Raw genomic sequence first — 23,220 nt, 5'->3', positions numbered from 1 at the left:
CTGTGTTCATAAAAATAAGAAATAAAGATCTGATGCATCTCAAGACACTGAGAATTTAAAGCTATTTCGGAAACTGACTTTAAATCTTTGACTTTAGAAGTGAACTCTTTGTTGAGGAAGGGACAAGCAGCCACTAAAATCATGCTACTCCATTTGAGAGATAAAGTGGAATTTAAGGCTCATATTTTCAGATTTACAGAATTTATATTAGTAATGTAACAGGACACCACATATTTACATTTATAACCATCTCCCTCTTTTTCACCTGAATGCAGAGAACTGCTGTATCAAAAGTACGAGCATAAAAATAAGTTTTGTATGCAAACTATAAAATATTCATTATTGAGCCTCTCACTCACAAATACAAGTTTTACAGCTGAAATTTCCTCATTTAGTTACAGCTTAATAAGATAAATATAGCTTGAATTTACTATTCCTTCTTCTTCCCCATCACAAGATGTCCAACCAAATCAGGTTGATTTGATTTAAATCAAATTTTTAAATGTAAAGTTAAATTGTGTCTCCTCTCCCAGAAGTTAACATGTTCCCAGTGCTTTCCATTCTCATAGTTTACCTGTGGTGTATATGGAAGCAAATATACTACAGGACATACCATGAACAGCTGCAGCAACAGCACCAACAAAAGCAACATGTGTTGTTGGGCCTTTGGTTTCCAGGTGCTTGAGACACAGCTGATGTTCCTTCATTTTGTGACTGCTGCCTCTTTCTCATTTCAGCTACTTCAGTGCCCAAGTGGCTATAAGAACACAGACATAAGAGATGGACACAATTACTACAGACAGTCATAAATTACAATCACATTTCTACAGCAATGTTCTCACAGCTCATGGCAACAAAAGCACGTGACCATCAACAGAGCCAGCCAAGAAATAGTTCCCTTGTGTTAAAAGCAGTTTCCAGAAGACCACATCTCAGAGACACATTCACACTCCTGTGCCGCTGAATCACACCCAATCTTTGGCTGGACTCAAAGAGCTGTTTATTATCAGTTATTATCAGTTGATTAAAAGCCATACAGCTTTTGTAACACTTGGAAGAGACTGCCTTGTTCCTTACCATAGGACTATCACAGCTGTTTCTGTTATACTAAATATGCAGTAAAAAATACAGCAGGATGGTTATTCACCGTAAACATTTATTGGATACTGACTTTTTTTACTTTTTGACTTTAGTCTATGCTGGACCAATGAAATTGATGTAAGTGGTATTATATCAAGGGCAGCTGTCTGGTAAGGGCCAAGATTCTTATGTGTCCTAACTGAGAGGCTTCCTATTTAAGAGTTATTCTTGGTAAATATAATGGATAATTAGTATAATTAGTATTTTATAAATACTTCCCCACCTTTGAGACTAATTTCTGGTCACAGATCTTTGCTCATTGCCAGTTTTTCCTAGGTTTTGTTAGGCCAAGATTTTTTTCCTCCCAGTGACTTAAAATATGCAGCTGGAAGTAGTATAACATGCATTATGTAGTCTTCAAAATAAGTTAAACATTTACTGCTAAGTTATATTATTTAGGAAGAGTTAGATGTCAGGGTCCTTCTAATGGCTCACATCTTTGTACAACAACTATAAGTTTCCCAGATTAATGGCTAATACAAACATATAAATTTAAGTGACATTTAATACTTTTGCCTTTGAAAAAGTACTAAGAGATTAGTGTAGGGAGGAGCTTGGTTTAAAACAGAAGTGGATAAAGATGGCCTTTTGTGAGCAGCATACACGGTGCTCCACATTCCCAGGGCATTCTGCTACAACCAGGAGTGCTGGGGAAAGGCAAAGTCTGAATGATTTGCCACCTGGGTACACCATGCACAGACAAACAAGAGACATGCCACTATTCTACATGCACTCAAGCAGCAGCTGTGAGAGTTTTCATTTACATGGTTGCTAAAACTCCTGAGCTTTCTATTCTGTAATAGTGTCCTAGACAGCTTACACACAACCACACACAGCAAGGATACTGAGCTTTAGAACTCAAACTCATGCTTCAAAACTCAGGGTTGATGGTTATTCTGGCTTCTTGCATAGCTACCTTTTCCATGTATGCTATCACTGAGTAGAATCAAGTAATTTTTGAAGTGTTTGGTAAAATCAAACAGTGAAGAAGAGTCTATCACTGGTAGGTGCACCTGCTTATGCTATTGATATTACTTATGGTTTATAGCTGCTCTTGAAAATTAAAATGACATACAAACAAAACATACACCTTTTTTTTATGTCAAATGCAAACCTCAGATGTTAACAAGGTGTAACTGGATAATATTTTTTCAATAGATAGGGAGGAAGGAAAATTTTTGAAGCATAATATGTAACTCAGAGAGTAAGTGACAGTATAAAGTCTCTTTCTCCAAATTACAGTGCAGAACTTCTGCTGACTGTGCATGATGCAGTTAAATTATTTCATAGATATCTGTGTCATGCTGTGAATTGGTATTTTTTTTTCAGCAAGTGCAATGACTTTGGTTAAATGAATTAAAGCCAGATATTTTGAAACAGAATGTTTGTTTCTTTTAAGTAAGGTAGTGACTCTAGAAGTATTTGTACAATAAAAAAAACCCGAACAAAATTTAAAGGTTTCAGAAACCAGTAAGTTACCATATTTAGGCATTTGTTGGGCTGTAATCCCATTCATTCCACCTGTATACCAGAATTCAAGCATTTTTTTCACCATTTTAGCTATATAAAAAAAAAATCTACTATGACTAGAATATGTGGCACTATAAATAAAGGTGATAGGATGAAGGTTATCCATTCAGACATGATGATGACAGTTGGTGACTTTGCCATAGTTTCAGAAAAGCTTTACCACACCACAAGATGCTGCTGCCACTAAAATAAATATCCCTCTCCCTTGTTTCCTGCTCACAGTCACTCATTCCCTCACCTGAGCTGGACCCCTTCTATGTGTTGGCAGCAGCGTTTGTACAGGTGAATTTGAGAAAAGAATAGGCACAGTGGAAATTTAATCTGGAGGGAAAAGAAAAAAAATAGGTTCAACTTGCTTCAAGTGACTTTCTCATTTACCTCAGGAAGATGTAAGCACTTGGATAGAGCAGGGGAGAAAACTGAACATCAGGCAGACAAGGAGAATGGGGGAACCACTTTCTTCCATTCCTGCTCCCACTGTCAGTAAGTGACGGTGAAATGGGTGGGAATTACGCAGCTGCAGAAAGGTAAAATCTGCAGCTGCAGTTCCCACCACACAGAATATGGCAGAGAGGGACAGTCAGAAGTGGGGTTTCACAGGAATGGTTCACACTTTTAATCCTGCCCAGAAACCTCAACTACTGAAAAGTCTCCAACATTCATCTTTTTGGTATGAACTACCATGGCCAGCTGTTTCAGAGGTTTGCCAGTCTGGCAGGGCACAGAACTGTGAGGGAAATATGATTCTCCATTGTAGAGCATTTCAGGAGAAATGGCTTCTTCCAAGGTTGCTCAGAGCCAGTTTAGGCAGTCTTTAGGGCAGAGCTGTCTGTTTTGCTATGTTCTAACAGCTCTGGAATATGGGGAAGCACATAACTCATCCCTTTTCTGGCCATGCATTATTTGGTGAAGGAAGAAGGCAGTCCTTGATTGCAGGTGAAGTTATATTTATCTATTTAGTCTGTATTTGAAAAAAATAAAAAAAAAAAAAATAAAAAAAGGAACATAAAAGAAAGAAAAGAATCATAGAGTCAGAATCATAGAATGGCCTGGGTTGGAAGGGACCTGAAAGATCATCTGGTTTCAGTCTCCCTGCCATGAGCAGGGGCACCTTCTTCTATACCCAGGTGCCCCATCCAACATGGCCTTGAACACTGCCAGGGATGGGGCACCCACCACTTCCTTGGCAACCTTTTCCAGCACCTCACCATTCTCACAGTAAAGAATTTTTTTCCTAAGGAAGGAAGAAAGGAAGACAGAGCTAGCAACATCCCCAAATCCTGTATGTACATCCAAGTATGTACATTCTGGCCCTAGCCCAATAAAGCATTAATTGCAATTCCAGCAAAGTGCCACAATGGGATATATTTTGAAATGGGTTGTGAACATGGATATTATATAGTGGGACTATCCTTAGCTTCCAAATATCATGGGGAAAGATTTTACTGGCACAGTGGGAAAAAGTTGTAATTAATCCATTTCAGATTCTCTCCTTTCCACAGCTGACACTGGTGTTCACTCTGAACCTTGCTGTGTCTCATGGTACAAAGAAAATGATTTTGCTTGGCAGGACTGGTGCTCCACTCAATAAAAACATGAGGCTGAAACTCCAAGCAATGGACAGTGTTCTCAGTGAATACTTGACATGTTCAGTGGCATAACCAGTGGCTGAAGTTAAAGTCATCAGCCCTGTTCTGCTGTTTGTATTACTTTCTCTCAGAGAGCTTTAAACCGAAGTCTATAAGAAATATGAAAAACCCACCCTGTGACGCAAAACTATTACATTTACTGAGGATGTAGTTGGATGGGTGGAAACTTTAGTTTCATGCTTATTTTCGTTGGATTTCATGTTTCATGTTTTATTTGCAAATACCAGATGTCATCTACGCAAAACAGTAATTGATTCCATTAGATTATTTAGGATGCAGAAGCAGGAATATCTTAATTCTTGGCTATATTTAGAGACTGAGTAGACAGAGGGTTTATATTTGGTGCCTTGGTCCAAGGCATAAAAAAGAAATTTAGAATCTTTGATTCAGCAAGTCGCTCTGATGAGATGAAGAATTTTTCTGAAGTGAAAGTTAGTACATAATTGTGAAGGACTAGAATATTGTGAACTGATTCTGAGGAGATATAATATAATAGTACAAATAGTACACACTGTCTCCAAGACCTCAGTTTACCTTTTAGCTTTTTCACCATTTTCATTCTTCCTGAGACCCTCTAGCTTGGCAAAAGTACCTGGTGGTGAAGGTGGGCCTTTTGTCCAACAGAACTATTTTTCTCCTTGGTACACTACATATGATCTCTCAGACCATCATGTCACAGGTATCAATTCCTTCTGACACTTTTGCATCCGGTTCTTTGCCTCCATTTGGGGGCATGGTTACTGTGCTATGATTTCCATTTGTCCTGGTAGGAAGTAGGAATAGTATTCGAGCTTGCTTGACTGACTCATTCTCTCGGGGGTGGGTTGGTATTAAGGCCTTTGAGAAATCCATAATCACGGAGGACTTCATTTTACAGAACATCTGTTGGCCCTGCTCTGTAGCTGAGGAAAGGAACCCAAGGGTACAGCAACTGTTTATTATACCAGTTATGAGACAGGTGGCTCTTATAAACTGCAGAGCAAGAAAGTCTGTGCAACCCTGTGTGTATCTTCAATCTTGCAGTGCTGGAAGATTATGAATATTAAAAAACCCTTAGAAATTTGGAGTAAGGTTTCCTATTAGTTCTGGAACCAATGACACAAGGATCTATTTCTGTGTTTAGATAGTGTAATTACCACTTATTCCACTGGGTTCCCAGGAGTAATTATTACAGAAAACCCCCTGTGCACAGAGCACTGTCTTGGGAAGACTGCTCAAAAGAAATAACTGATGGAAGAATTGTTTGGTTTATTACATTTACTGGGAAGTCCTATTGAATACAGACTACAGTCTCTTCAGATTCCACAGAGTACCTCTAGAAAATGAAAAGAAGGCAATTTCTGCACTTCCCTAACTCTTCACCTCCTGTAGGATTTGGCTAAGTTTTAGATAGGTTTTAAAGTGTTTTCCCCAGAGATTCCCAAGGTATTGGACATGACAAAATTCACAGGCTGCATAATTTCAATAATTTAATTTGATGTCTCTCTTCTGATGAAGAGATTTTTTTTTTTTCCTTTTTCTTTTTTCCCTCCTGGCCTCAAAAGACTGTCATTACAGTACTGCAATTTTCTGAACTTTTAGCAGTGTTCTATTTGTCCCTCTTTGCTTGTTTCGGAGCCTCCCCTTGCACATGACCCCCCCTGTAATAATTTCTGTCCCCCTCAGCATTGTGAAGGCATTCCCTGGAGAAGCTCCTGTGCTATGAAATTGGAGGAAAATATTGAAACTCCACAGGGGACTGAGAAGAGTTTCTTTCCTATCTTATGGGATCATTATCTAATGGCTGTTTTGAAAGAGAGACATCATATAAGGGTGAGGATAAACATACATCATTTTATACAGCAAGGAAGTGGCATTTTGTCTTTTGTTGCAGGTAGGACACATAATGGCTAAGATTTTGGGGGCAGAACTGGTGCAGAATCAGCTAGGGAAACTGTCCTTTTTCAAACTCTGAAATAGGCAAGAAAGATCATCTTGTGAAAGAAAGGTGCAGTCAATGACTTAAGAATATTGAGGGTGATTTACTCTGCAGGCAAGAAACTTAGCCCTTAAAATATCTCTTTTTTTGTGATCTATCACATCAGTTCTCCTGCACTGCTTTACTTCTTTTGACTTTGAGAATAAAGGGCCAAAACCTCAACAGTGTAGATTCTATAAATTCATACCAGTTTATTTCAGACCCAGATGTGACTCCACCAATCTCTTAACCACACTTGTTTTCACTGTCTTTGCTGGTATTCACTTCATTCCTAACAAGGATTGTTTTTAAGTTTAGGGATTTAGAAGGCCTTTTAAACCTAAGTATTAAGGCAGACAATACCCACTTAAGAACCCATCCAGACTTCAGTGTAAGAAGCAAAATGTACACTGAAGAAACTTTGTATCCTGTGGATTCAAGGCTTCATACTACCATTTTAGAATATATTCCATATATTTGGAAAATCTCAACATTTATTAGAACAGAGTTACATTAACATTTCCTTGAATCTTTTTAATGAGTTATTTGGAGATTGGATGGCCTTTACAAGATTTTGATTCATTGCTTGGGTTTTAGTTTCCTAATATAGTCATCAGGAGAGTGAGAAAGATAACCCTGAAATAGTGTTGCTTTTTTTTTTTTCCAAATAGTCATTATTTTCAGTAGAAAGCCAATTTTTAATGTGGCCATTTTTTAACTTGAAACACTAAGCAAAAACCCTCAGAGAATGCTACAATGTGACACTTCTAATGATCTGCAATGTTCTATTTGTTTTAAGTCCAGTGTGATATGTTATCTGTTTTAAATCCATAGGGTTTTTTAAGAATAGACATTTTAGAGTAAAAGAACCATGCAATAGTCTGGATACAGCTGCCAGTTAAATAATATCACTGATGCATGCGCTGCACTTGCAATGCAAAGACAGCCCTAACACAACATTGATTTTTTATTTGTGCTGTCTTCATTCATCTGGAGGAGTGTTTTAAAGGTACCACAAGCTAAATGAAGACATACCACAAGATCTTACCAGATGTCTGTGAGCTACAAAGGTTTCCATACACCCCTTGCAATGCTGAGTGAGCAGCCAAATCAGGACAGCAGGACCACAGTGCAGCTGACCACTCAACAGCCATCATACAGCAATGGCATTCATACCACTCCCTCTGCACAAGAGAAACCTCCACGTGGGTACATTCCCCTTTTGATACCAAATCCTGAAAGTCAGTCAGCACTTCACAAATAAATTCATACAAAGTCATGGAGAGGAAGAAATCTACCAGAAGAAGTGCAGTGGAGTTATCTTGAACCTTTGACATCCTAAGTTTTGAATAGCTGTTGGCTCACAGAACAGCTTATTGCGCCTACTGGCTTTTGCTTTTGGAGAACTGAGGACTTCAGCATCTACAGCAAAATATCTTGCTCTTCTATTAGTCACTGAAACTCAGAAAAAAAAAATAAAAATTGAAGACACATGATCTACTACTGCCATACAGACATCTTTCTCTTGTCAGGTCTTTTAACCTGGAGATGTAGGACTCTTTCTGAAGTCTTTCACAGCAAGGCCTGAGAAGGTCATAAAGTGGACATTCTATCCATTATAGGATAGGATAAAAAGAAAATAAAATCTAATGGAAAACTGGCAGAAAGTGTTCAGACATTAAATATTTTATTTAGGGTAGAACACTGCTATGCAAATATTCATTTAAACTGAAACTGTGCAATTTGGCAGAACACTATGAAATCCTTGTCTTTTGTACAGTAATATTCTTTTTATGACTTTACCAGACACCTTCTGTACTCATAAAGGATGTCTGAGATATCTTTTTATTATGTTATGGTGAACTCGGTATCCTGAGGAAGCCTTGCTTAAATCTTCACATCATCAAGTAGATATACATTTGTGCTTCCAAATCAGACATTACTGTTCAGTAACAAAACATTAAACCTGACGGTAATGCATTATTGAAAAGTTTGAGATGTCTGCATGTGGTTTTTAAGAAGCTGCGCTAAAATTATGATTAAGAGCACTTTACAATCTTCAAGAACATTTTATAAGAAGCAAAATGTAAAACTCATCAGGAAACCTTTTATTTATTTTTAAGTGTATTGTTTTTATTCGCATGTGTTTGAAAAACATCTAAGAATCCTGCTTACATGACCTATTCATTATAGCAAGCATGGCTTCCACTGACTTACACACATGAGGCTGGTACACTTTATAAAGCTGAGAAGATAATTTCCTTACAGTGGGGAAATACAGACCTTGACATATTGCTGAAAAGAAGTGTTTTATTAAAGTCTCTGACATTCCTCATAAAGAGGACACTAAGAAGACACTTGAGAACCCAGAGAGCTTTATTTTATGCATTAGCATTGTAATTTCTAAATAAGTTTTCCTGTGCCTTTTCTCTGTATAAAAAGCCAGCTGTCATTTGGGGCTTGTGTGAACTGCAAAGATTCTGTACAAATTTCAGCAGGAATTTAAGAAAAAAATCACAGGCATAACACAAGAATTTGTGGCCAACATAGGCCAAACAGATTTGCAGGTGCAATCCAAGTATCAAACCATCTTTATTATTGGTGAACCACATTCTCTGCAGGTAATGCCATTCTGGAAAATTTCCGTCTGCAGAAATGGCAGCTTTTAATGAAATACGTGCACATAACTTTTGTTCATGATGCATGTGCTACTGAGGGCTGAAAGATAAAGGAAAGGATTAGGAAAATTGTTTTAATGTGAAAAGAGCTTTTCTGAAACCACACTGGACACGGTTCTAGTCTCTGAGATGACAAAATCCACATTTTCACTGTAAGATGTAGACTTGCATCCTCTACTTCAAAGGCCCTTTATTTTTTCAATTTCCTTTTCAAAGTGAAAGTCTCAAATTTGAACAGAAGGAGCTTCAAAAAGGCTTCCTGACTATAAGCTTTTTGAAATAACTCGATATTTGGTAGTCATGCTGACTTTAGTCACACTAACTGACTTCTGAGATATCTTCTGACATGATCTCTGTGTGTTCCAGCCCTCCTTTCCTCAGCCACCCTCAGAAGTAAAAAAAAAAACACAACAAAAAAAACCACAATAGTAAGTACAAAAAAAATTAAGAGATCAGTATGGTGTAGAGAAGGTATTTGGTCAAACCTAAACCACTACATATGGTATGACAGAGGGAGGGGAGCAGAAGATGGCATGAAGTAGAAACAGCCTTAAAGTCTTTCTGATGGCTTGGAACAGCGGGAGAAGGTGAATTCAAGTACTGCATTCAGATAGGCTGCTTCCAGCACGAAAGGCAGGGGCAGGGCTTGTCTGGGTGCCACGTTCTGCTCATGTTACAGTTTCTATGAACTTCATGACCATAAAACTAAAAGAATATTTGCCCTTGGCAGAGGGTGGCCTGGCTGGTGCACACCCACCTGTAATGAATCCCCACTTCTCTCCCACAAGCTGTGTTACTTCTGTGAAACTCGTAGCAAGCTCCTGGGACTTTGTACTTTTACAGACAGTGCTGATGCTTGCTGGTCTGAGAAAGTGAGAGGAAACCAGTTCTACTCTGTGCAAGGGATGTGCTCTTTTCCACCATGCCGGCCCATCTTAGAACCAACTATTGTTACCATGCTTGGAGAAGGTTTTTTTTGTCTGAAATCCTGTATTTCTATTGTCTGAATCTTTCACTGTACTTGCTTGTTCTGTGTTTAATGCTGTTTTGTTTACTTGCATGTTGCATGTAGCAACACTCATTTTTCCATCTGCTGATAGTAAGCATCACGTCCTTCATGGTCTATCACATGTGAGAGTTTCCCACTTACAAAAAGGATGTGGCCCTTTTCTTTAGTAGCAGAAGGGTTCATGGATGTGTGGATGTGCTGGAGTGAGTGCTATGGATACATTTCCTCGAGGATTTGCTCCATATTCTAATTGGTATTCTCCCTTCCCCAGGCTCTGTGCCCCCTGCAGAAGGTTTGGAGACATGGCTGGGGCTTCACCAGTGCAGCTGGGAGACTGACCACAGTCACCAGCACAGGACGGTCACTGGGAGCAGCTATCAAGGGCTCTTTTATCTCTTTCTGCTGTTCTGCAAGTTACCAAGAAAGACTAACATGAAATGAAAAGGGAAGAAGTGGGAAAACAGGAAGACAAAAAAATAAGGATTTTTTTTTCAAAAAACATGATTTTACCTGAATAAATATTGGGTTAGAGCTATTTTGGAGCCAGAAATTAGAGTGGATATCTGCGACAACACAAACTATGTGGCTTGAAAAGCCAAACTTTTAATGGGAGGGTTTTTTAATATATAGAACAGGCACACAGCTTTTGTGTGTCTTGAACTATATTTCTATGTTAACAAAGTAAACATTTCAGCAACAACATTTATGTGATCAAATATATAAAAATTCTACCTAGATCTCATGGAAAAGACAAGCCATGCCCCAAGCCTAATACATCTCTGTGGTGGAAGCCACTGGTCTAGGCCCTGAAACTGTTTGCATCTAAGGTTCTCTGACAGCAGAAAAAAAACCACAGAGTTTTTAAAAAATTATGACACTGTGCTCTTCAAGTTTTGATTTGTACTCACCTGCAGCAACCCAGGGCAGTGGTACAGGATGCACTCAGCCAGTAGCAGAGTGACAGGTTCTCATCTGCCTCCTCCTGATTTGTACCAGTGTCCTAGCTCAGTTCCTTTCCCATGGCCTCTTTCCCTCTTCTGAGGTCATGTTCTTTACCTGGCTAAGGTGTCTGCCAGCTCTGCTGTGAAACTGATAACCTGCTGAGCATTCTAGCAGGGAGATGTGTGTCTAATGCTGCTGCAGCAAGACTCACTGCAACTCACTAGGCAGCACAGAAAATAAATACAGATTTGTGGAGAAAAAAAACCAAAACCAGACTTCCAGGTTAAATCCCCTTGAAGAGCATTCAAGAACTTACTGTCTTTTCAGTGAGAGAAAGCAAATTTCCTTTCTCTTGTCCTCGTTTTATCCCTTCTCTTGCTGGAAGGATTCCTGTGCAGAAAGCTGCAGCCTCCTTTGTGTACCTCACCACTTGAGCATCTGCCCCAGCTGCCTGAATCCTCACCAGTGTCTTGTTTATTAGCTTGCCTGGAAGAATGGCTTTCTTCAGAGCTACTCACTAATGAACATTTGTAGCACAGTCTCCCTCCCCTAAACACAGAGGTGTGATGCAAGTGTGAAGTAGAAAGACATAAAGTCTAAATTATACACACAATACATAACAGTCTAAGTGGTATCTCTCAGTTCACAGACATTTCCAAAGCACCACACTGAGGCTGAGAGCTTAAGATGTTCTGAAGCTACTGTGGAAAACCATTTAGCATGTTGTGTGTTGGAGGGGATGTATGGAGATTCAGAGAAAGAAAACAAAACCAATTATTTCTCCTCTTTTCTCTTCCCATGGTCATTTTTTAATGTGTCAGTTTGAAAACACAAAACACCAACCATCCCAGTAAACTAATTTTTTATAGCAAGCTGTGCATGTGTTTTCATATTCACCAACAGTAAAGAAAAATTATATCTGCCTGCAGAATCTGACAGTTATTGCTGTATGGAAAACTTAATATTAAAAAAACAATATAGGAGGTTTTATTCCCCTTTTTTATTCATTTTTTACCCTACCAAGCATGTGAGTTATTTTTTCTATAATTTCTACAAATGCTAAATAAAAATTTTTGATAGAAAGAACCCATCATTTTTTTCTTCTATCACAGAGGATATTTTGCTTTGGAGGACAAGCAACAATAGTAAGAGATATTCCAAAATTTAATTTGTTCCCCCTTTTCTTTCTGTGATGTTTACTTGAAGCAACATGTGCCTAGGGAAGGCTACGGTGCTACTGCATTTTTTCAAAGCTTAAGAAGAGAAAAATAATAGTAAATTATTTGATGACCAGAAAAGAGCAAAATACAACCAAACACAGAAAACTTTTTGAATACTACTAAGAAGTGAATTACAAAAGTTTTACATAAAAGGTCTATTTTTAACACTTTGTTTTTATAAATTTTAAAGGATGGACCTTAAAACTACTCTCCCATAATATGAAGTTCATAATTTTTCATAATTTTTTTAATACACCAAGGTAAAAAAAAAAAATCTGCTAAACTGCAAGGGACTGAAAACATGCTGTGAAAACTCAAAACCTTTGAAATCTCTGGAAATATGTAAATTTTGTATGCAAGTTTCACTTCTGTATTCATATCCATACATTTGCAGGCTCTCTGCTCTTATGCTGAGCATTGGCACAGAGTGCAATCATTACCTATACTATTGCATGGCAAGGCATTAGAGTAGCTCTTCCACCAGAGTACACAATGGGATAAAGTGAATTGACTTTAAAAAAAAAAATAGATTTTTTTGAAGATCAGCAGATGAGACCTCTTGAAACACTGCTGTCATGTGACTGAGTGGAGCTCGATGTGAATGTCTGGTCTAGCATCCCTCCTCCCATAAAAGCTCTGCTCACTGGCAGTACAGCCTGATATCCTTGTTTACTGCTACACAGATCACAGATTCCACAAGGGAAGTTCAGAGGCACCTTTTATCCAGTATTTCATAATGTAAAGAACAACAGAAAAAGAAAAATACAGAGCTTTGCAGAAAGAGAAATAGATCATCTAGCCCCACTTAGGTGGGGGGATTTTGCTGAATTTTAGAAAAATGATGTCTACAATGATAAGAGGCTTCATTACATCACAATGTTTTAATTTAAAAGAACTGTGCAAGAAGAGCTCTGGGAAGCCTGCTGACTGTATGTTTAAGCACAACATTAAGTGGATTATAAAGAACTATGGGCCTGGCAGATCTGGCCCGTCCAGCTATCTGCAACTCCACCTTCCTTACAATTTGCCCTCTCCCAGATACCCACCTGTGATCCTCTCCACAAAAGCTTTAGTAGGACCTCTCTCCTTTACTTGGTTGCTTGATTTTTTTCCAGGCACTTGGCTTAATCTTCTGCCTTTGAGACTGTCTTTGAAAGCGTGACCTGTCATTTGGTTAAAGTTGAATGATACACAAGAAATTAGCGGAGAAAGAAAGACACAGCAAGGATCATCTGTTGGGAAACCAACATGAATGATGAATGGTGAAGAGCTTTAAGCTCTGGATAGCCCACCACTGAATAATATATTTCTGTTTTTTCCAGCCAGAGCCATGATTCAGGAGCTACCTTCAGTCACCGAGCAAAAGAAGGAAGGCTGCTGAAGGAAAAGGGCGTGGAAGAAGAATAGTGCTCACTTTCTAGCCCAGCTGCATTGAGTTTAGCAGAGCTAGACCCCTCTGTGGTTTTATCTCCCTATGTCAGGAGTATTTAGGCTAGATTCAGCCCTGTCAATTGTGCAGTTTTTGTCATGTGCTTTGGGGAGGAGAAACAAACTATGCAATAAAACTAGAAAATATGGTTGAAGCTACCAAGCTTTGCAGCAGGCTAAAGAGGAAGCTTAATATTAGAAACTACCTAAGTCTCTTTTTAAAAAAGGCAAATATTAGAAAAAATGTTTCTTTATATTTTTTTTTAATCTCATAAGATATAAATATTTAAAGTTTTCCATCTAACAGCCTTATCTAGCTCTCATTTCAGATCAAAATTCTTATGTACTGTTTTAATTTGCCTCAGATGATTCTTTTGAGTCAAAAGGTAAAGTATGTTCTATATTTATATGCAGTATTGAATCAGTTGCTTTAAAATTTCTACCATAGAAATTTCTAGTATATTTTCCTCTGAACCCCTTTACAATAAAAGAATAATGAATCTTTTGTTGAATGAGCAAACTAGAAATTAGGGCACTGTAGCAAGCAGAGCTTGTTATGGACCAAGACATATCTTTCCTCTTATGGACCAAGACATATCTTTCCTCTTATGAAAAATACAACATGTTCTTTATGACAGGGCTTTTGAAAACATCCATATTGTTGTAGTACTTTCTGTCCTGAATCAGCTCTTAAAAAAATTCTCTAATTTGAAGCAAAGTGAAGATAAGGCTTTCACTCTGAAGAAGGTAACATCTTTGAAGATACTCTAAATACCTTAGGTATAAAAGATTTTTAAAAAGAACCTAAAAAATACATAAATCACACAAAACTGCATGAAATTTATTTTATTTACTACAAAACTATCTATGTTTTAAGTATTAGACATAAGGTTGCTTCATAGTAGTGGTTTCTAAGGTTTCATGATGTGGAGCAGAGATTCCTCTGACACTGTAGTTTTTCACGAAGCAAAAAATATTACATTTGCTACAGCTAAATAAATCCTTATCCTTTGAGACAAAAGATGAATATTTAACACAACTGTGCAGCCTTGGAGATCTACTTGATGTCTTTCCTTGTTGATATTTGAATGGTGTGCAGCTAAGTGCAATGTCAAGTAAGAACAGATGCTTCAGAGAGGGACATTAAACACAGTATTTCTCAATAAAGAGACCACTGCGTTGTTTCAGGAGCTCTCAAATGAAACCGTTCTTCCCTGTTACATTTTATATTTGACTCCTGCCTCTTGCAAAGTTTCAGTACATTCAGTGAATGCACAACTGAAACAGCAAGGCTCAGCATTTCTCCCCAGCACACTTGACACAGGTCAGAATGCCTAATGCCACTCTGCCAGTCCTTGCTAGTTCTAACACACATCTCTTGGAGCGGCCATTCCACACCACAGATAAAGAGAACAGAAAAATCCCAGTGGAACAACTCAGTTATGCATGGAGACAGCTGATGGAGGGGAATTGCCCTGTGCTGTAGAGGGGAGCTCACAGGTGTGGAACAAATGAGGCTGATATGGCAGGCACATGCAACACCCACAGATCATGTGGGGGCAGAGGTCTCTGGATGACCATTCCACTGGCAACCACCTGAAGCCTCTTCTGAAGGGAGAACACCTCACAGACAAAAAGAAATATGTAACAGATAGAAGCCCTAACAGGAACACTACCCCAGCAGTACTGCAGGTTTTAGTTACCTCTTCTGCTTGTTATCTAGCTGTCCTCTGGTGGGGAAAAGTCACCTGCACAACTCTGTTTCTGGTTACTTGTTACTATTACTGCTTTTCTCTCTGAAATACTGTCAGCACTAACCGTGCATCAGCATTCAACGCTGGATAACTGAGCACTCCATAGATCTGCAGTTAATAATCCATTCATCTCTTATTTCAGGGTACTCTTGGACTGTAACGAAGCATTCTTCTGATCATCTCATTTCCTAAAATTTGCAGAGTTATCCTAAGGGCAAAATCCAACACAATTCCTTTGGTTTTTCCACACTGGCTAGGTGTACTTATGTTTGTTTGCATGGTGCTGCCCATGGTGGATTTGGACATTGTGGAAAATGAGGACATAAATAAAATGTATTTGGAAATAGACCTGGAGTAGAATGGCATTCAGAAGTCAAAGTCCTGTTTACCATTCAAAACTTCAGACAGAGGCCCTTCCTTTGCCCATTAAACATATCGATAAGAGTCAATTATGGATCTTTCAGTAAGCTAAGGGATTTGTCTCAAATTGCAGTCCTAGTGGGGTTTTGTGTCTAAATTCACCTTCCCCAAATTACCTTTGAAATCCAGACCAGTCCTTAACTCCATTTTTATTTGCATGTAATATCTTGTTTAAAATCTGTTTTTTCTGGGGCTCATTTTTGTGCATTGCTCCTAGTTTGAGCATACCATAAGTCATTAGCCACTTCTATTTGAACTGTTAAAAATAACAAAACCCAACAGACTCTTTGCTACCATCTACTTTTGGAAATATAATACTCCTGCCCACCTTCCTTTTCAAATAGCACTGACTTCTGTAAAAATAAAAGAATATCTAAAACTTCTCTATTAGCCTTTCCTATTTCCAGACTTCCAGCTCTCAGTGGAGGATGATCTGCTCCTTCCTTTCTTCCCCTAAGGCTGAGGTGACAGTTTCCATTACTGCTTTGTCATCTCTGGACTGGTGCCTGGCTGAGGTCAACATCCCTTGTGAGGTCCCTCCTCCAAACCCAACATGCAGCTCCATCCCTGCTTCCAGCCCACAGAAAGATGATGCTCCATAGAGGGAACTGTAGGAATAAGGTCCCACAGAATGGACTGAAACAACTCCACAAGCAATTCTTACTGCAGGAGGCAGGAACCTGACAACACGAGGGAGACTTTTTTCCTACGTTTATGTAAATAAATCTGCCACCTTCCCTCCCATGTCAAGACAGTGCTTTCAATCACAAGCAGAAAGTGGTTAAAGGCATGTTGCAGGCAGTTCTTTTTAACTTGATTAATCATTACAGATAATCTGAATCTAGTTCATGAAAATGGTGAGAACCTGGAAGCTGTATACACCATTAGTAATGTGCTCTGACAGGAAAGCTAATTCAGGTGAACAAAAAAAAAATGGCTTATGAAAAATTATTCAGATGATGTTTCTGGACACTCTTGCTCAGGTTCTTGTGAACTCACCAGGTATCTTGTTATCTATTTACCCATAAACAAAACTTTGAAATAACCTGCTCTATCCTGAAACACCTGTGAATTACTCAATAATAGTCACAGCTATGACTGCACAATTTTTCCAGAAACAAAATACTCAAATTAAGTGTTGCTGCTCATAGCAGATATTAGGCAAACTTTTTGAGAGACATTTGAGTTATATAGTTCAAAAAATACAAAAGATTCTGCAGAAACCAACAGTTGTGTCTTGCTGCAAATTACTGAACATATAATGTTGTTCTACCAAGGACAAATCAAAGTTTCCTTGTGACTGCTGGAAAACAGGATTTTTGCAACACTAAAAGTTTCCAGCAGTGTGGTAGTGGTGGAAAGATTTTGCTAGTTATGGGAAATTCTCCCCTCTCCCTGCCTCCTCCCAGATTTGTTCAGTTCAGCATTAGACTGCTTCTGCCACTGATGCCATGATTCATCAATTTCCCGAATTCTGGGAGCATTTGCTAGATTTATCTGCTCTAATTGTACTGCTTTTCCTTCACAGCCTAAACCCCACAATGTATCACTGAAGTCCCATTACTGAAAGTGCCTCATTGGAAATATCAGGTAGAGAAGATCTTGGTGCAATGGAAAGGTGCTATTTTGCAAGTAATGCCCGAAATACTTTGACTGGAATTGTTATAATTAAAGGTCAGAAGTTTTGCAGTAATTTCAATAATCTGAAATGAACACAAATATTTAAGTAAGGCAGATTACCACTGAATTGAAATTCTAAATTTTGTGCAAGTTAATTTATGTTATAGAGCCAGAAAAAGATGCTCAAGAAGTCCATTGTCAGTTCTATCAGCTTTGTGTTCTTTTCAAATTCAAATTAATCCAAAAGAATAATTTTACTGGAGTGTGTCCTTTCCTATTTTCATCACTCATTATTTTAATTGCCTGTATTGAAACTATTATTTGTATTAATGAATTGACATCTTACTGACAAAATCCATATATTTTTGTTTAGTGGTAAATGCAACGACTCTGTTGAGTCTATTGTAGGTGTTCTTCCTTTGCAGAGGTGTGGTGAGCCTGGGTGTTCTTGCACTAATTAGGAATGCCAGCCACTTTGGCACTTCCAATGATTCCATCTCTGTCTCCACCTGCTTCTCATCCAGCAGTTCAAGACTGCAGGCTTTGCTTCATTACCTATTGAGGCTGAGAGAGTGATCTGTTATACTCTTGGTACATCCAGGGCTTGAATGTCAGCGGGGCCTATGCAAATGAGACTACTTTTGCTGTTATGGTTGAAAGAGCAACCTCTGCCATTACACCAAAACCCTGAGTATCTTCTGTCTTGTTTTATTGTGACCTAAAATTCACATTGCGAATGCAGTGAACCAGGTACCTCTGTCATTTTTTTCAGTTCTCCTCTGGAATTACACATGATGCACACCTTCTCAAGGAGAGTTTGTTTTCTTTTAGATGAAGAATTATTCACCAGAGATTCCCAGCATAATTTATTCAAACCCTTTCGAAACATATTGATTCGAATGTTCAAATTTAGAGATTTGTGGCAGTGAATAAATTCCCCCTGGGGAACAAAGATGTCTGCTGAAGATGAGACTTGGAGAATATCCCAAGGAATTCTCAAGTACACAAGAAAAAGATTAATTATATCTGCCCCCCAAATGTCTGTGGCTAGAAAGATGGAATTGCACAGGGAGACTGTAATCATTATTTTCCTGCTGTACTCAAGAAGAGAAAGGAAGAAAAAGAGGATTTGATTTGGAGGAACAAAAAGGTTTGAAATGACTCTAGCATTTCATTTCCTCTTCCTAGGAATGCAGGAATTCCAACTCATCCTACATGTACCCAACCCTTTTGGTGCTGTTCTTATGATTGCACTTTTCCCACCTGCACAGGTACAGCTCCTGCTGCAAGTACCACTGCTGTCTGTGGCAGTGCACCTTACCCCCACCTCTGCTCAGGTAGCAGTAATAAATCTGGTGGGAGGTGCAACAGCAGCAAAGAACAACCCCAGCTTTTTCCTTGAAAATTCGGCCTGAAAATGGGGGGATGCTTTATAAGCAGGGCTAATTTGTAATTGGTAAGGTAATTATTCTGTTAAGGTATTTCAAGAGGAACAGGAAGCTCTGAAACTGTTCATGTACAGTTTTCTGTACCCCTGCAATTAGCAGAGCATGAAATTTTTGTTGGGCATCACTGTCACAAAGGCTATACATGGAGTAAAGGAAAATCCAGATTTTAATATTTTTTTCATCAAAAAAAGACACTTATTACACCAGTCTCCTGTAAAATTTCAACTTTTAACTACTGGCACTTTTCATGTTGATATACTACATCCTGCAGAGGTGTGCAGATGCTCCCCAGGGCAGGGAAATAGCCTGGGCATTAAGCAATCCCCGTTTGTCCATGCTACTTCCCCCTGCAGTCACAGCAAACAAAATCAGTAATGCTCACTGTGAGATTTTTATGGGAAAGAAGTTGCCTGAGATAATCACCTTCATTTTTATGCCCTCAGTCTTCAGCTTTCTATTCTTCCTTGGGTTACACAAATATTGTATTTCTTTTGCACGGTCCCAACTTCTAGCCAACTCCCATTTTAATCTAGTAGAGATCAGGAATTTTTCAATTAAATATTTATTAGAAAAAACTACAATTGTCAAAATTAAAACTGACTGTTGAAACAATTGTTTTTTACAGATGTTGTCTTTAAAAAAGTCTTTTGTAGCAAGTTTGGAAGTTGCTAAAATACCTCACTGAAATGGTTTAGTTAGTTTTGTTTTATATCAAAATCAAAATTGTATCAAAATCTCAGTGAAGAGCAGTTTTTAATTTAAATAAATATTTGGTTCAAAACAGATCAATTTATATTGTGAATTCAAAAAAAAAAGAGTAACGAAACCTTGTTTTAATTAGTTCAACAACATACCCACATTTTCCCATGTATGAAGGGTGTTTATGTTTAAGACATTTTTCACTATGCAGGGCAGAAGCAGTTTTGAAAATATTAATATGCTCATGGGACAGGCCCAATCTTTCTGGCTCTAGACTGGAGCCATTCAGGGCTCTGTGTCAACACATTCCTGCAAATGCCAGCAACTGAAAAGCAGAATACAAAATGTTTATGAAAATATCCATTTCCTACTTGCCTATAAACCACTAATTTTCTAGATTTAAAAGTTTCATTCTCCTCTGGAATCCAATTTATTGTGTTTTCAAGCAGTTGTGCTGAAAACACCCTGAGTGCTTCCACATGAACAGTGAAAAGGGCTGCAGTGTGGCTAAAAATGGGTGAACAAGTCAGAGGAGAAAGCAAAGCTCAAGCTACAGAATTCATAAATTCTTGGTTAAGAAAAGAAAGCCAAACCAATACTTACTGAGTACATTGAGAATTCTTCTTGTACCCAAACCATATTTGCTTGCTTTTTATGACGTAAAAAAATACCTTAATTTTGTCTCTTATTAACTGATTGCTACTGATTCAGCTGAGTGTACCTGGTTATTTTACAGGAGAAAAGTGTTCCCCCATAGCAAGCTCAGTATTTAGCTTAGAATGAATACTAATGAAAGGTTTTTAGGTTACCAAAGCCTTTCCACTTAATAAAACAATTATACATGAACAAAAGTAGCATGTACAAAGGCAAACAATGGCAGCTAGAAGTAAAATGTTTATTCTAAGTATCTCACAATAAGAAAAAAAAAAAAAAAGACAATATTTAGAACTTTTTGACAATGTAATCTCTTCTGTCACAGACATCTAGGCTGCCTCTGCTAATTAGCTCAATTCCTTTTGAGTGTACCAGCAGACAAGTAGATGATTGAACTGAAGGAATGGGACACTTTGGGCACAATGGGGAGGAAAATCTGGAGCTTCCCACACTCAGGTAGTGTCAGCTAGTCAAGAAGTATGCAGAGAAATATAATATTATACAAGTATAATACCTGATGCAATTATAATATCTGATGTTTATGGTAAACCTGTGCAAAAAGAAAAAGGTGATAACAAAAATTACTCTATGCATAAAACAATAGAATGACTACAATCACATTTACTGCATGTTATGACAAGATATTTTGTCCTGATTGCACCTCATCACTTGAACTGGGTGCAAGGTTTCTTCTCTGGACACCTGAATGAATCAGGGGTGCAAAACTGAGTGATACAAAATGAATGGTGTCTGAAAACTTCTAGTTCAAAGATTATTAAATTACCCTGGTATTTCTTTCACAAAGCAGGTATCTCTTATTTCCTTAGCTGTGTTTTAGTGTTGCTGAATCATAAATGCACCTAGAAATTATTAGGCAACAATTACCATCCCTTTACCTATAAACTGGGAAAGCTATATAAATTGGTATTTTAAAATGAGAAAGTCAACAGTGAGCAAAAGCTTTACATGGGCTGTTGGAGAAGAAGCATAATTTAAACAGCAGCTGTAGTGTAGATCAAAGAATAATAATTTCAACCAGTGACCCAATAAAGCTGCCCAGATACATTTCTCATTTAACTCTGTCTTAGCCATCGCAAAGACATATTTTGCTCAGAAAACAGCTTTATGCATTTGCATAGTATTTCCATTAGATTCCAAACACATGAGATACACATCAGGTTCCCAAATAACCCTAGAAGGAAGTGGAGTTTTTGTTTCCTGTAACTGTCCATCTAAAAATAAAAAAAAGTGCATAAGGTTTTGGTCGGATATTTTGCAGAGGTATACAGGAAATCAGCAAGTCAGAATTCAGAACAGAAGCTTTTCTTGAATGTCCCAAAGGTCCCCAGATAGAATTGAATATCTTTCATATTGGTTACAATTAAAATTTTGGTGTTTTTTCCCTTCTTCTCTTTTTATGGTCAGGGGAATGAGAAACAAAGTTCTTAAAACATAATGGATTTTTTACTTGCATTTTTTACTCCCACAAAGACTGAGGGAATGGTATAGGACTCCAATTTTTATTTTCTTGACAGTCAAGAAGGTTGATAATGAGAAATCAAATTGCTACATAGAACAAGCAGAAGCAAATTGATTACTTCCACCAAAAGCCAAGTAATAGCTTGGATGCACTGTGTCTGCTGAGTGAGTCAGGATTACTCCTGACTTTGCAAGTGCAAAGGAGAGTTTACTCCCCACTCTTGCTCAAGAGAATGACATACGCCATGACACAGGGGTTTGCAGGTGCTCCCCTTGTCTTCCTTTAAAAAACTGCTCTGTCTCAGCTTTTTCAGGTCCTTTTCTCTGTTCTCTGTCCCCCCTTGTTATCCAGCGAGTGCTTATGCTTCAATCACAGAAATATCTACTGCGAGGCTCTAGAGAGCAGCTCACAGCCATTTGGCAAAAAGAAAGATGGTTTGTGCTTTACCATGTCAGGAAACTGATTCGAGTCAGTGAGGTTCAGCAGCCATGTAGGTACAGCAGACTGAGCTCAGATTTCAGGAATAATCTCAGTTTGGTGTCCTGCTGGAGCTTTCTGGTAGTTTAGCTATCAAAGTCCAGTAGTTCAAGTGAGCTTATGAAGGATGAGCTGCAGAGAACAATACTCAATTCAAGAGAGTAAGACTTTGTTCTTTGGCACCATGTAATATTTGGTCCCCAAAATATGACATATGATATATAATATGAATATGAGATGAGATTCATAGTTTTCCATCCCATGCTAAATGGTCTACATCACTGCACACTTGAACATTTTCTTCAGTGACAGCTGACATTAGTTACCCTGTGGGCACCCTCACAGTTTACACGGGTTACTTCAGTGTGCTTCCTTTGGAAAAGGTTGAAGGATGATGTTTAAAATAAATCCTAACACCAAAACCCCAACCCCAAGTCCAGCAACATACTTCACATACCACGGTTTCTTGAAAAGATGAACTTCTTTAAATTGGAGTTGCTAAGCCATAATCTCCCAACTATCTTACACTAACCTAGATACAAGCTGAATGCTGGTTTCCTTCAGATACAGAGGGTATTTTTTATCAAATGGGGGCAACAAATTACTTTTTAGATGTGATATTCAAGACATAAATGAAAGGAAATCAGAAACTGCAACAGATGGAGAAATTGAAGTAATATATAAACAGTTAATCATTCCTTAGACATGCTTGGCAGATTTTCCTGGTAAGAATGCTATCACTTTGGAAGATAATTTAATCGGCAGAGAAGACAGGAAAACCAGTTTGCTTCTAATGGCATTGCTATGGTGTAATGGGGCTGAGATGGCTATATCCAAGACAGATGCTATTATTTCTTCTAGTTTTACCATAAGTGACACTACAATAATTCCAAAATCAAGCCTGAAAGCCCATTAAAAACATTTTGCTGGCTTGACTCATAACAAAATGTAGGAACTGCTTTTTTGAGTCCTGATGAATGGAGAAGCTTTCAGAACACTCAGACTGATGATCCCAAGCTTTTACAACAAAGTGCAAGGCAAACTTAGTGGTCTAGTGATAAGCTTTTATCACTCTTTCTCTTTTAATGGTGTGTCCTTTTCCATCTAAGTTATTG

The 23,220-nt window shown here is 38.2% G+C and overlaps 1 protein-coding gene across 6 annotated transcripts in view; it reads right to left on the bottom strand.

Moving 5' to 3' along the window:
• The window catches only part of RGS17 (regulator of G protein signaling 17), a 71,909-nt gene that overhangs the window by 29,836 nt on the left and 18,853 nt on the right, over positions 1–23,220 (bottom strand). For 3 of the 6 annotated variants that reach the window (XM_015622707.1, XM_033512743.1, XM_015622708.1), the window contains exon 2: positions 614–757. In XM_015622707.1, the coding sequence (XP_015478193.1) occupies positions 614–732 (119 nt within the window). In that variant the 5' untranslated portion in view covers positions 733–757. Of the gene's footprint in view, positions 1–613; positions 758–2,908; positions 2,992–13,171; positions 13,289–23,220 lie in introns of all 6 variants that reach the window. The other 3 variants (XM_015622709.2, XM_033512742.1, XM_015622711.2) reach the window with 3 other exon arrangements.

Source organism: Parus major, chromosome 3 (genome assembly GCF_001522545.3).
Source record: "Parus major isolate Abel chromosome 3, Parus_major1.1, whole genome shotgun sequence".
Classification (NCBI taxonomy): domain Eukaryota; kingdom Metazoa; phylum Chordata; class Aves; order Passeriformes; family Paridae; genus Parus; species Parus major.
The sequence above is the reverse complement of the archived record's forward strand: the minus strand, read 5'-3'. Positions and strand labels throughout refer to the sequence as shown.